Source organism: Zingiber officinale, chromosome 1B (genome assembly GCF_018446385.1).
Source record: "Zingiber officinale cultivar Zhangliang chromosome 1B, Zo_v1.1, whole genome shotgun sequence".
Classification (NCBI taxonomy): domain Eukaryota; kingdom Viridiplantae; phylum Streptophyta; class Magnoliopsida; order Zingiberales; family Zingiberaceae; genus Zingiber; species Zingiber officinale.
In genome coordinates, this window is record NC_055986.1 from 108,993,421 (window position 1) to 109,004,921 (window position 11,501).

At 36.5% G+C, this 11,501-nt stretch overlaps 1 protein-coding gene across 1 annotated transcript; it reads left to right on the top strand.

The window, feature by feature from the left end:
• Positions 1–315: 315 nt before the first annotated feature.
• Positions 316–10,795, top strand: LOC121971490 (protein TOPLESS-RELATED PROTEIN 2-like). Its single transcript, XM_042522790.1, has 26 exons — positions 316–505; positions 1,027–1,124; positions 1,202–1,381; positions 1,492–1,605; positions 1,705–1,863; positions 2,268–2,445; positions 2,527–2,653; positions 2,733–2,842; positions 2,956–3,094; positions 3,205–3,314; positions 3,417–3,486; positions 3,605–3,678; positions 3,744–3,839; positions 3,940–4,035; positions 4,140–4,267; positions 4,620–4,854; positions 4,947–5,117; positions 5,614–5,721; positions 5,799–5,945; positions 7,198–7,308; positions 7,386–7,565; positions 7,664–7,792; positions 7,959–8,054; positions 8,238–8,423; positions 10,072–10,244; positions 10,349–10,795. The coding sequence occupies exons 2-26, from the start codon at positions 1,045–1,047 to the stop codon at positions 10,563–10,565; spliced, it is 3,414 nt and encodes a 1,137-aa protein (XP_042378724.1). The 5' UTR covers positions 316–505; positions 1,027–1,044; the 3' UTR covers positions 10,566–10,795.
• Positions 10,796–11,501: the final 706 nt, after the last annotated feature.

Genomic DNA, 11,501 nt, shown 5'->3' on the forward strand with positions numbered 1-11,501 from the left:
TACGAGGTGGAAGACGTGGCGGAATCTGACGTCGCCAGTTTGAAATGACCAATCTACCCTCGGAAGAGGACCCTCGAATAGGGAGATCTGGAGATGCTTCTGCCCTCGTGTCGAATGACGGTTTTACCCCTAGTCTGTTCGCTTTCCCAGACAGCCACTTCCAACGTGACGGGTGGTTCGGTCTTTTGGGCAAAATACCTATCGAGCCCCGCGGAGCAGTGGCCGTTTCAGGTAACGAGAGGGGCAATTTGGGAAAGCGTGGTCCACTTTACTTCCAGGGTTTCGCAGGTATAAAATGCGAGGAGAGTGCGGAGTCGAAGCCAGTCGCGGATATAAAAAAGGCAGAAAGGGAAACGGGCAAGAGAGAGAAAGAGAGGACTCGGCGGCTGGACTTAAGGAGAAGGAACGAAACGGAGATAGGGAGGAGTACGGGAGCCGCCGCCGGAGAGCTGGAAATTTCCGGTGGACGCCCGGATCTCGTGGTCTCGAAGCTACTTCGCTTGTGGTAAATTCCGAGCTTGTTGGTTTCTCGCTGCGATCCGTCGTAGGACCGAGTGGCGGGAGCTTCGTCATGGTTTAGGGCCGGCCCGGAGTCGTTGACGCTAGTTCTGTCTTCTTTATGGCGGTGGTCGGTAGGGTTTTTTCTCCTCGTGCTGCTTCTGGGAGGTGGATTTCGGGTTTGGTAGTGCGGAACAAGGGGGATTATTAGGGGTTTCTTGAGGGGCCCGGTTGATTATGTTTGTGATTTTGTAACTGGATGATTCGTTGTAAGATCTTGTTGCCTATTTCGTGATCTCAGCAACTTCCTTTCGGGTGCCAGTTGTGGAGGAATTTTGTTTTTTTTGTTTGGGTTAATTTTGTTCGGGGTTAATTCAAATGTCGAGTTTTGGGTATTGAGATTGTTATTGAACAAGCGCGAAGATCAGTTTTTTTTTTTCAATAAGTTCATTTTGTCGTTTTGAGGTTCTTTTTGTGTGCCTTGTCTTTTACCTATTGGGTGTTTATCCTGGAGCATTTGTGGTTTAGGAGCTCGGCGAGGGCAATATGTCTTACTTGAGCAGAGAACTGATTTTCCTGATACTGCAATTCCTGGATGAGGAAAAATTCAAGGACGCAGTTCATAAGTATGCTAATTTTTCTCATTTAAAGTCTAAAGCTCTGTGTTTTTGTTAAGTTTATTTATGAAATGGTTAAATTATAGGTTGGAACAAGAGTCGGGATTTTACTTTAATATGAAACACTTCGAGGATCTAATTCAGGAAGGGGAATGGGATGAGGTTGAGAAGTATCTTAGTGGCTTCACTAAGGTCGAGGACAATCGTTACTCTATGAAAATATTCTTTGAAATTAGGAAACAGAAATATCTGGAAGCACTTGACAGGTAAGCCTTTTTTCTTCTATTTTTCTACTTTTTTGGATAAAATTTCTTGGGGCTTGTAAGCATGTTTTGCTTATGGTAAATACCTATAACCTTCCCCCCACCTCCCTCAGCCAAGACAGAGCCAAGGGTGTGGAGCTACTGGTTAAGGATCTTAAGGTGTTTGCTTCTTTCAATGAGGAGCTTTACAAGGAGATCACTCAACTTATTACCTTGGACAATTTCAGGTTGAATTTATAGAATTCTGAATTATGATGATGCTTCTGTATGATAAATGCCATAATTCACTATCACCATCTTCTTCATCCTTATTTCCAATCATGCAGGCAAAACGAGCAACTTTCCAAGTATGGGGACACAAAATCAGCACGGAACATAATGCTTATGGAACTTAAGAAGCTTATTGAAGCCAATCCTTTATTTCGTGATAAGCTAGCATTTCCTCCTTTTAAAACTTCACGCCTGCGAACTTTAATAAACCAAAGGTATCTTTATTTAGATTATTTATAGTAGGTAACTCGCTCTGTTTAACCTGCATTAACTTCAGCTCCTCTAGTACTATTGAGTAATGAATAAAGTAAACAAAATCTTCATAGTTTGCAACAATATTCTATACAATTTTCTTAATGTAATCTGCAGATTAAATACATGTCATAGATTGCAGTGATAATGTCTTACAGAACTGCTGAAACAAATTTAAACCTAGCCATTTGGGGAGTAGGGCTTTATTTATGATATTTAGGATTTGTTCATTTCTGGAAGTATGTAGTATGAAAGCGTGATTCATAATTCTTTGTTTCCATCTATTGTTTATGTAATTATTTTTGTTTTGTACATTACTATGTTTGAAGTATCCTAAACTCATATTTCTGTTCCATCTTTTATTAAGCTTAAATTGGCAACATCAACTTTGCAAGAATCCACGCTCCAACCCTGATATCAAAACACTCTTTACCGATCACTCTTGTGCCATTCCTGCTAATGGTGCACGTGGACCACCAACAAATGGGCCGCTTGTGGGGTCTATTCCTAAATCTGGAGCATTTCCTCAACTTGTTGCTCATAGTGTATGTGGAGTTGGATGCCACCTTCTAAAGCCTTGACTTGTTTCCAATTTTGTACTAATATGGTCTTGTCTTCTGATCCAGCCATTCCAGCCAGTTGTCTCTCCACCTGCAAGTGCCATTGCAGGATGGATGACAAATGCCAACCCATCATTTCCACATGCTGCTGTGGCACAAGGCCCTCCAGGTCTGATTCAGCCTCAAAGCACAGGTGCTTTTCGAATACCTAGATTCACTGTTTTAAAGATATTACTTGTCTTCTACTTGAGCTATGAGTTTTACCTCTGCAGCTGCATTCTTGAAGCACCCAAGGACACCTGCAAGTGCCCCTACTGTGGATTACCAAACTGCTGATTCTGAACACTTGGTGAAGAGACTACGAACTGGACAATCAGATGAGGTATCAAAAATATGCATTGTAAAGGATTTGTAACAGTCTTTTTTACAACTTGTTTCAATTAAGATGAGAACACATAATTTTCCATATATGGCAACTAATGTTTTCCACTTTAGGTATCATTTCCTAGTGTAAGTCATCAGCCCAACGTTTACTCTCAAGATGATATTCCAAAGACTCTAGTGCGGACTATTAATCAGAGTTCCAGTGTCCAAAGCCTGGATTTCCATCCAATCCAACATACAATTCTTCTGGGTAGATTGCTTGCAGCCTTTTTTTTGTTTACTGATACATATACAATTTGCTTGTAACACTTTTTGGTACAGAACATGGCTATGTTACATCTCAATTTTTTTGCTATGCAGTTGGAACAAATGTTGGTGATATTGCCATATGGGAGGTTGGATCTAAAGAAAGGCTAGCACACAAAACCTTCAAGGTTTGGGATATCAGCTCTTGTTCTTTGCCATTGCAGGTGCTCCCTTCATATTTTCAGTTGCTTCTATCTTTGATCTCCATTTAGCATCAACTCAATCTGGTCCAATCTCTAAGTATTCCTTGTTTATTCTACTTGTAGGCAGCTCTCATGAAAGATACTACTGTATCTGTTAATCGATGCTTATGGAGTGCTGACGGTTCTATTCTTGGTATAGCTACTTTGTTTAATTTCTTTTTAGTCAAATTCCTCGTCCATGGTTCCTGATGCTTGCATACTAACAATTTTTTCTATTTGTGTACTTATTTTGTGATTTCTAATTCCTGCAGGTGTTGCATTTTCAAAGCATATTGTTCAGACTTATGGTTTTACCTTAAATGGAGAGTTGAGGCAACAATTAGAGGTAAAGTAACTAAAGAATTCATTTTTTCATACAATAGTAGCACCTAATGCTTTACTTATCTGTAGATTGATGCACATGCTGGTGGAGTTAATGATATTGCCTTCTCCAATCCAAATAAGAGTCTATCTATAATCACATGTGGTGATGACAAGACAATTAGAGTGAGCATTAGTGGATGTGTTTTTGACTTATTTAAAATACATTAACAGAATAATAATAATATGCCCTTATTTTACTATTATCTTTATGGCTTAATGGTAGGTATGGGATGCTGCAACTGGGCAGAAGCAGTACACGTTTGAGGGCCATGAAGCTCCTGTATATTCTGTGTGCCCTCATTATAAGGAGTCTATTCAGGTTTATTTCTTACTACCACATTATTTATTTTCTTGGTGAAGCTTTCTTAATTTTAGAAGTTTAAGTTTAACTATCACACTAATCCACTTATCCTCTTTATGCAGTTTATCTTCTCAACTGCAATTGATGGAAAAATCAAAGCATGGTTGTACGATTGTTTGGGATCCAGAGTTGACTATGATGCCCCTGGAAAATGGTGCACAACAATGTCTTACAGTTCAGATGGGACTAGGTGAGTTCCATTTACTCCACCTATGACCTATCATTGTCACTAGTTAGTTGCTAGCTTGCATCATACACTAATCTTTAAGATAATAAAGAAGGTGCCACATGGTATCTGTATGTAATGGGACTTGGGTAGGGGATCCTTGGGCCACATAATATGTGTATGTAATGGGACTTGGGTAGGGGATCCTTGGACATGTGATTAGATATATAACAACATTTGGGTATTAAGAAACAGTTGGTGCATCATGGCATCCACATACATGTTACATTTTGAATATTCCAACACCTATTGACGGAATATTATCAATACTCTTCTTTATTCACTGCTAATTTTATTAAGTGAAAACATGTTGCAGGCTTTTCTCCTGCGGAACTAGTAAAGAGGGTGACTCTCATCTCGTAGAGTGGAATGAAACTGAAGGAGCTATTAAGAGGGCATACTCTGGTTTTAGAAAACACTCATTAGGAGTTGTCCAGTTTGACACTACTAGAAACCGATTCTTGGCAGCTGGAGATGAATTTATGATAAAGTTTTGGGATATGGATAATACTACTATTCTAACTACTACAGATGCAGATGGTGGATTGCCTGTTAGTAATTTTTTTTGGTCAACTAGTCTGCTTTTAATTTGTCTTAACCAAAACTACGACTCAAAATGACTTTTCCTTCTCTTGCACCACAGGCAAGTCCACGCCTAAGATTCAACCGTGATGGCTCATTGCTTGCAGTGACAACAACTGACAATGCAATCAAGATCTTAGTTAATACTGATGGCCAAAGGTTGGTAAGGATGTTTGAGAGTAGGGGATTTGAAGGGTCTCGAGGTCCTCAACAGATAAGTGCTAATGTGAAGGTAACTTTTGTATCATTTCTTCATGATTGAAATAAATGGAGTTTTTCATGTTATAGATTTAGGTGTAATAATAATTATATGAGAACTATAGGGAAAAGGAAAATAATTATATTCATACTTGTGTTCCATGCTATTTACTTAGGAACCTAATTTTATATAATTTCATGCTTCTTGTATGCCTGATGTAAATAATAAGCTTAACTGTCGGTTCCATGCTTTGTTGGTCACAAAGTCTTTGCAATTTTGCATAAAATTCAAACATAACTAAAGTTGGGTTATCTGAATTATTATGATAATTTGGTCATCTAAATCTAGTAAGTATAAGCACATAACTATTTTGAGGTTTGAAATGGTTCGCTTTTGCCTTCAAAGTTTCACTGGTGCACTACATGATAATCTAACATCTGATTGGAGTTCCTTGATGATTACTAAAAAAATTTGTTATGTTTTTCGGACATATATATTGGTGTTTTTAATGGATCTCTACATTATGCAGCCACCACTTATTAATGCATTAGGGGCTGTCCCGAATGTTTCTAGCCCCATTGTACTTACTGCTGAGCGACCTGATCGACTCATACCTGCTGTATCAATGAGTAGCTTGGTAAGCCAATTTTGACTTTACTGTTGGTGATCTTATTTATCAGGTCTGACAATTACAGTGTTAAATGAGTTGTGTAGGCAGTTGTAGATAGTAACAGGAACGTTGATGTTAAGCCAAGAATTCTAGAGGATACTGAAAAGACCAAAGGTTGGAAGTTAGTTGACATTCTTGACTCTGCACACCTTAAAGCCTTGCGATTGCCAGATACATTCACAGCAAGCAAGGTTTGTTGGTCTTGCTACATGAGAAGTTAATCAACCAATTTATGGCGTGACACTCTAATCAATCAATTATCTCCTATTTGGCTCATAGGAATAGCTATTTGATTCTCTATGAATTACCATGAAATAGGTAGTTATATGCTTTGTTAAAAAAAATGAATTCAAAATATAAATTCATATAGAATTTTAATTCCCTAATCATGAGGGATAACTATTATTTCTCTATTTGAGAAATAACAATGCACCTATTGCTTCCAAAAATACTTATTTATTCAACATTTCAAAGAATATACATGTATTATGATCTTGCAAAGTGAGCCAGTTGGATTGGTCCTACCAGATAGGTCAAGATGGCTGGGTTGCTCTAGTTGGTAATTTTCTCATAAATGTAAGACATTGCATGCATTTCTCACGATGAATGCTCAAATCCTAAAGTAGATAGTACATTTTCTTACTATTGCAACTTGCAGGCATTTTGGTCTCATTAACACTTTTGTGGTATGGAATCACAAAACATGCGAACTGCAAATTTATTGCAACATATTCTTTTGTTATCTTTTAGCAATATCTATAATACACATCTCTGGAAAGAGATAACTTGGATTTTTATCTCTAAATTGTACCAAAGGTCCTAATCCAAAAGAAATAGGATATTGTAGTGATGATGCTTCAAGACAAAGCTATGTGCAATCAATCAAAACATAATAGCAAGTCAGTTATGAAATGGATTTCACTATGGTGATTGCCATTGATACTTCTACTAGGGTAACTTAGAACTTAATACTAGTTTAATAATGTCATAATTGTGCTGCAACAAGCATAGATCTTTTGTTTGAGTTTTGGACCATTGACTTCTTGACTATAGTCTATCATGATGGCCTAATACGGACGTCAATTTGATGGACTGACTGCATATGGCTCTAGACCACCCCATAAATGAAGCATTCCTTGACATCAAAATTGACTAATGTGATAGGGTAACGATAATACTTTAATCTTACATGCCAACCAACATTTGTACTATGTGGAAGAAATCAATGCATATATCTTGGTCATAGATGTGTGAAAACACCAAAAAATATAGACAGCTTTGGTTGATACTAGTTATTTGCTTCCTATTTCAATCATGGTTGTGTGCTTGTGAACTTAGTGTGCATTTCTTGTTGCATACTTTCATAATCTCAAATAGGAGGCCTAGGCCTTTTCTCTTATTAACTATTTGCCTATTCCGGGAACATAATTTTCTTTACTACAGGTGGTGCGTCTGTTATATACAAACTCTGGGCTAGCTATACTAGCTCTTGGCTCCAATGCTGTTCATAAGCTATGGAAATGGCCACGTAATGAGCGGAATCCATCTGTCAAAGTAACAAAAAGTTTTGTTTGCAGTTTCTTACTAGATGCCGATACATTTTCTCATGTATTCTTTTGTTGTTTCTTCAGTCAAATGCAACAACTGTCCCTCAGTTGTGGCAGCCATCAAATGGTGCTCTTATGACAAATGAAACAACTGATGCCAATCCAGAAGAAGTGACAGCATGTATTGCTTTGTCCAAGAATGATTCCTATGTAATGTCTGCATCTGGTGGCAAAGTTTCCTTGTTCAACATGATGACCTTTAAGGTGCACAACCTTCCATTCTCATGATAAATGATTTTTAGCTTATTTAAGTGAAAGATCATATTGTTTTTATATGTTGCAATTTGTATGATGTTTCACAGGTAATGACAACTTTTATGGCACCACCACCTGCTGCTACCTTTCTGGCATTTCATCCTCAAGACAACAACTTTATTGCTATTGGAATGGACGATTCCAGTATTTTAATATATAATGTTCGAGTTGACGAGGTTAGTGTGGTCATACTTGCTCAACCTCTATGAGAAGCCAAACGGTCCTTTTTTTTTTTTTTTCCTTTTTGGAAGCTAAGCCAAAAATTACTCTCTTACTTAAAAACCAAACTGCAAATTTCTTTAGTATGCTTATGCCCAATGCTATTTTCATTGTCATCTTCAGGTGAAAACCAAGCTCAAGTGTCACCAAAAAAAGATTACAGGCCTTGCATTTTCACAGTCATTAAATGTCCTTGTGTCGTCAGGTGCCGATGCCCAGGTATTTAGGTCTACTTCTATTTAGATATTTTTATCGCGTCATTACATAGACCTGAGTGATCATGACTTCCAATTGTTTACAATTTGAGATTCCAGCATTTTAGCTCTATACTTGATTGCTAATGTCTCAATACTCATTAGTTTTAACTCCCTAAAGGTTCTGATTTGGTGAATCCAATTGCAGCTATGCATGTGGACTATCGATGGGTGGGAGAAGAAGAAGTCTAGATATATCCAGGTGTCAGCCTCCCGTGCAGCCCCATTAGTCGGGGACACTAAAGTTCAATTTCATAATGACCAGGCACATCTCTTGGTTGTCCATGAAAGTCAATTAGCTATCTATGACAGCAAGCTTGAGTGTTCGCGCTCAGTAAGTTCTGATCTTAACATGCCTTTGCTATCCTTGTTGGTTATGTTGGAATATTTCTCCAAAAAATTTTTTTCCTTCGCTATGATTGGGTGCTGTATTTTCTCTCAATTCCATAATTCATATGAGAAGCTACAATCCCACAGAAGAGAATAAAACTCACAAAGAGTAGTACTAGAAAAATGATTGACATTGAGAGTAGATCCCTTTTACCCCAAGTCAAATTGGAATAGAAAAAGAATTTTGATCTAATTTTAAATAATTTTCTAATATCTAAACATGATAATTATCAGAACAAAAACAACCTGAATTATTTTATTCTCTTAAATAAAAGAATCTACCAAATTTTTTTTATGAAGTCCCAAACTTCTAAAAATTGAATTCATGATTTGCATTATCCTTCTCAACCAAGAAAAGCAACTCTCAGTAAATTGTATCTTTCTTAGTTCATCATTTGCAAGTAAGAATCAATCTCTCTAGTCAACTGTACTGTGAAACACCTTATTTTCTTGGTTGAGTCTATGCCTAAGTAAGAATGTACCTAAACTTTAAAATATGCCACTCAACTCTAAAGTTTAGCTGATAGTTGTCATCTCTTGTGTAAGGTTCTTAATCCATCGAATAAACCAAGCTCTCAGATTCACGTGTCATCTACGCAATCCACCTCTTGCGGATCTTGTCAAAGTTGCCAACTCAATGCTCATCCTATGGTCCTTCGAATGTTCAACCATCCTTTTCCAATCTTTAGTAGATTTTTAAGTTATTGACCTAATCATCATAAGCTCCATGAGCTTCGTGTGCATTCAACTAAGTCTTTGCAGACTTTATGAATTTACAAGTCATGCAAGCAAACCTAACTTAAACCCTCTGACAAACACATCAAAATAACTTAGTTGAACATAACTATTTAAGGCATAAATGTCCTTCCATCCTTCCATATATAACAAGACCTCTACATTGAAATTAGTCTAATACTCAATAAGTGTAGTATTAATGTTTCTCACAGTACAAGAGCAACCAATAGGGCAAACATGAAATTTGCTCGAGTGTTCGGAAAGCTGCTGAGGACAAATAAGGATGAGAACCAAATCTAATACTTTGTAATATTTATATGCATCAATATGCATTTTATTAAATTCATTACATAATGCAATTCCCCTATTTACGTTTAACATTTAATCATTTATCCGGTAGGTGAACCAGGAGCAGGAAGTGACAGGTACTGGATCAAATTAACTAGTTGATGAATTTTGGGCTTGCATAGAGAACAACACACACGAAGACAATATTATTATTAAATTAAAAAAAACTACATGCATTAGTGTCCCTTTTAAAAGACTCCTATCCAAATAAAAGTGACAATAAATTTGAAAAGTTTTGAAGTTTTTAATTTTTTTTTTTTTCAATCCTCAGTTCAAAATAGAAGCTTAACTACGATGGTTTATTTGTTGGATGTGGGAAAATCAATCTTGCAGAAGAATGAAAATTCTCGTTATTCTTTCTAAATGCTGATTGAACTGTCCTTTGCAGATCTCTCTTTCATGCTTTGATATATGTCTCCGAGGAATTCTTCCTCTGTGTGAGCATGCATTGTATATTAACACTTACCTAAATTCACTGGTTTAAATTAAAGATATCTGTTTTGATACAGTGGTCTCCTAGAGACATGCTCTCGGCACCAATTTCACATGCAATCTACTCTTGTGACGGCTTGTCAGTATATGCCGGCTTCTCCGATGGTGCCATTGGAGTCTTCGAAGCAGACAGCTTGAGGCTTCGATGCCGGATCGCACCATCTGCTTATTTACCAGCATCCATTCAAAGGTACACCTAAAAGAGTTTCACAAGATTACCTATACATCTCTCAGCTCATTTGCATGGAATCACTTTGAAACTGAATCTTTCGACGCCTGGTTTCCACTTTTCAGTGCTGGGTCTACTCATCCTGTGGTGATTGCTGCTCACCCGACCGAATCCAACCAGATTGCACTCGGTATGAGTGACGGTGCCGTCTATGTTCTGGAGCCATCAGACATGGATCCAAAGTGGGGATCAGCCCCGCCCCAGGAAAATGGCTCTCATCCTTTGACCTCAAATCCGGTCTCCAACAATAACCAGACGCCCGAGCAACCCCCTCAGAGGTGACGACTTCGACTTGGCTTTCTATAAACAGATTAGATATTTTGTGTTAACTGACTTCAAAAGGATGAGTAACTTTTGAATACAACCTTTGTCCTGCTCATGTTTTTTTTTTTTTTTATGGCAACATGTCTCTCATTGTAAAGCTCGTAATCTTAATCTTTGTGATGCATAGAAATGTTTGTAAATGATGCTGATGCAATTAATTGTGCTAGAATTCCTTGCCTTCTCTATCTTATTTTATACGGTTTTAGCAATAACAAATAAACAGGTTTATTTACATTATCTGGTCAAAATAGCTGTTCTTTGTTTTAAATTTTGTGAAATACGCCTATGCTTTATTTATTATCAGTGCACTCATCACTTAATAAAAATTATTATAAAATTATATATATATTATTCACATCGTAATAAAGAAAGGATAGTTGCAATTTACATAATTTCTTATACTGATTTAAAATTGAATGCTTGAAATGAAATAATTCGCTTTTGCTAAGGTAGAAATCTAATTTTAGCTTTAGTAATATATATTTTTATTAGAATTAAATTTATTTTTATTTCCTAAAGATGAATAGTTAAATTGAAACTTCGGGGTTTTAAATAAATATGGATAATAACGATCTATAGTTTTAGAAATTAAGAGATTTGTTCTGATTGTTTTCCAGAAAAATCATGGGGAAAAAAAAATAAAAGATACCCTTTATTTTGGTATACTTCTCATATTTCAATTTTTTTTATTTGCATTGTTATAGTAATTTTGTGGAAAATTGCTTTATATTGTAAACAATTTAAATATTGTTTTATATTGTAGCAGTTTTATTTTAATTTTAATTATATTGAAATATTTTTTAATTACTATTTAAATATTTTATTAAAATATTAAAATAATTTTGACTATAATTATTTAATATTTTTGAGTTTGTTAAGATAGAGAATGTAAAA

Coding starts and splice junctions, on each gene's coding strand:
- LOC121971490 (XM_042522790.1), top strand. CDS start 1,045: ATGTCTTACTTGAGCAGAGAACTGATTTTCCTGATACTGCAATTCCTG. Junction 2,446..2,526: donor CTCAACTTGTTGCTCATAGT/GTATGTGGAGTT, acceptor CTTCTGATCCAG/CCATTCCAGCCAGTTGTCTC. Junction 4,036..4,139: donor ATTATAAGGAGTCTATTCAG/GTTTATTTCTTA, acceptor CTCTTTATGCAG/TTTATCTTCTCAACTGCAAT.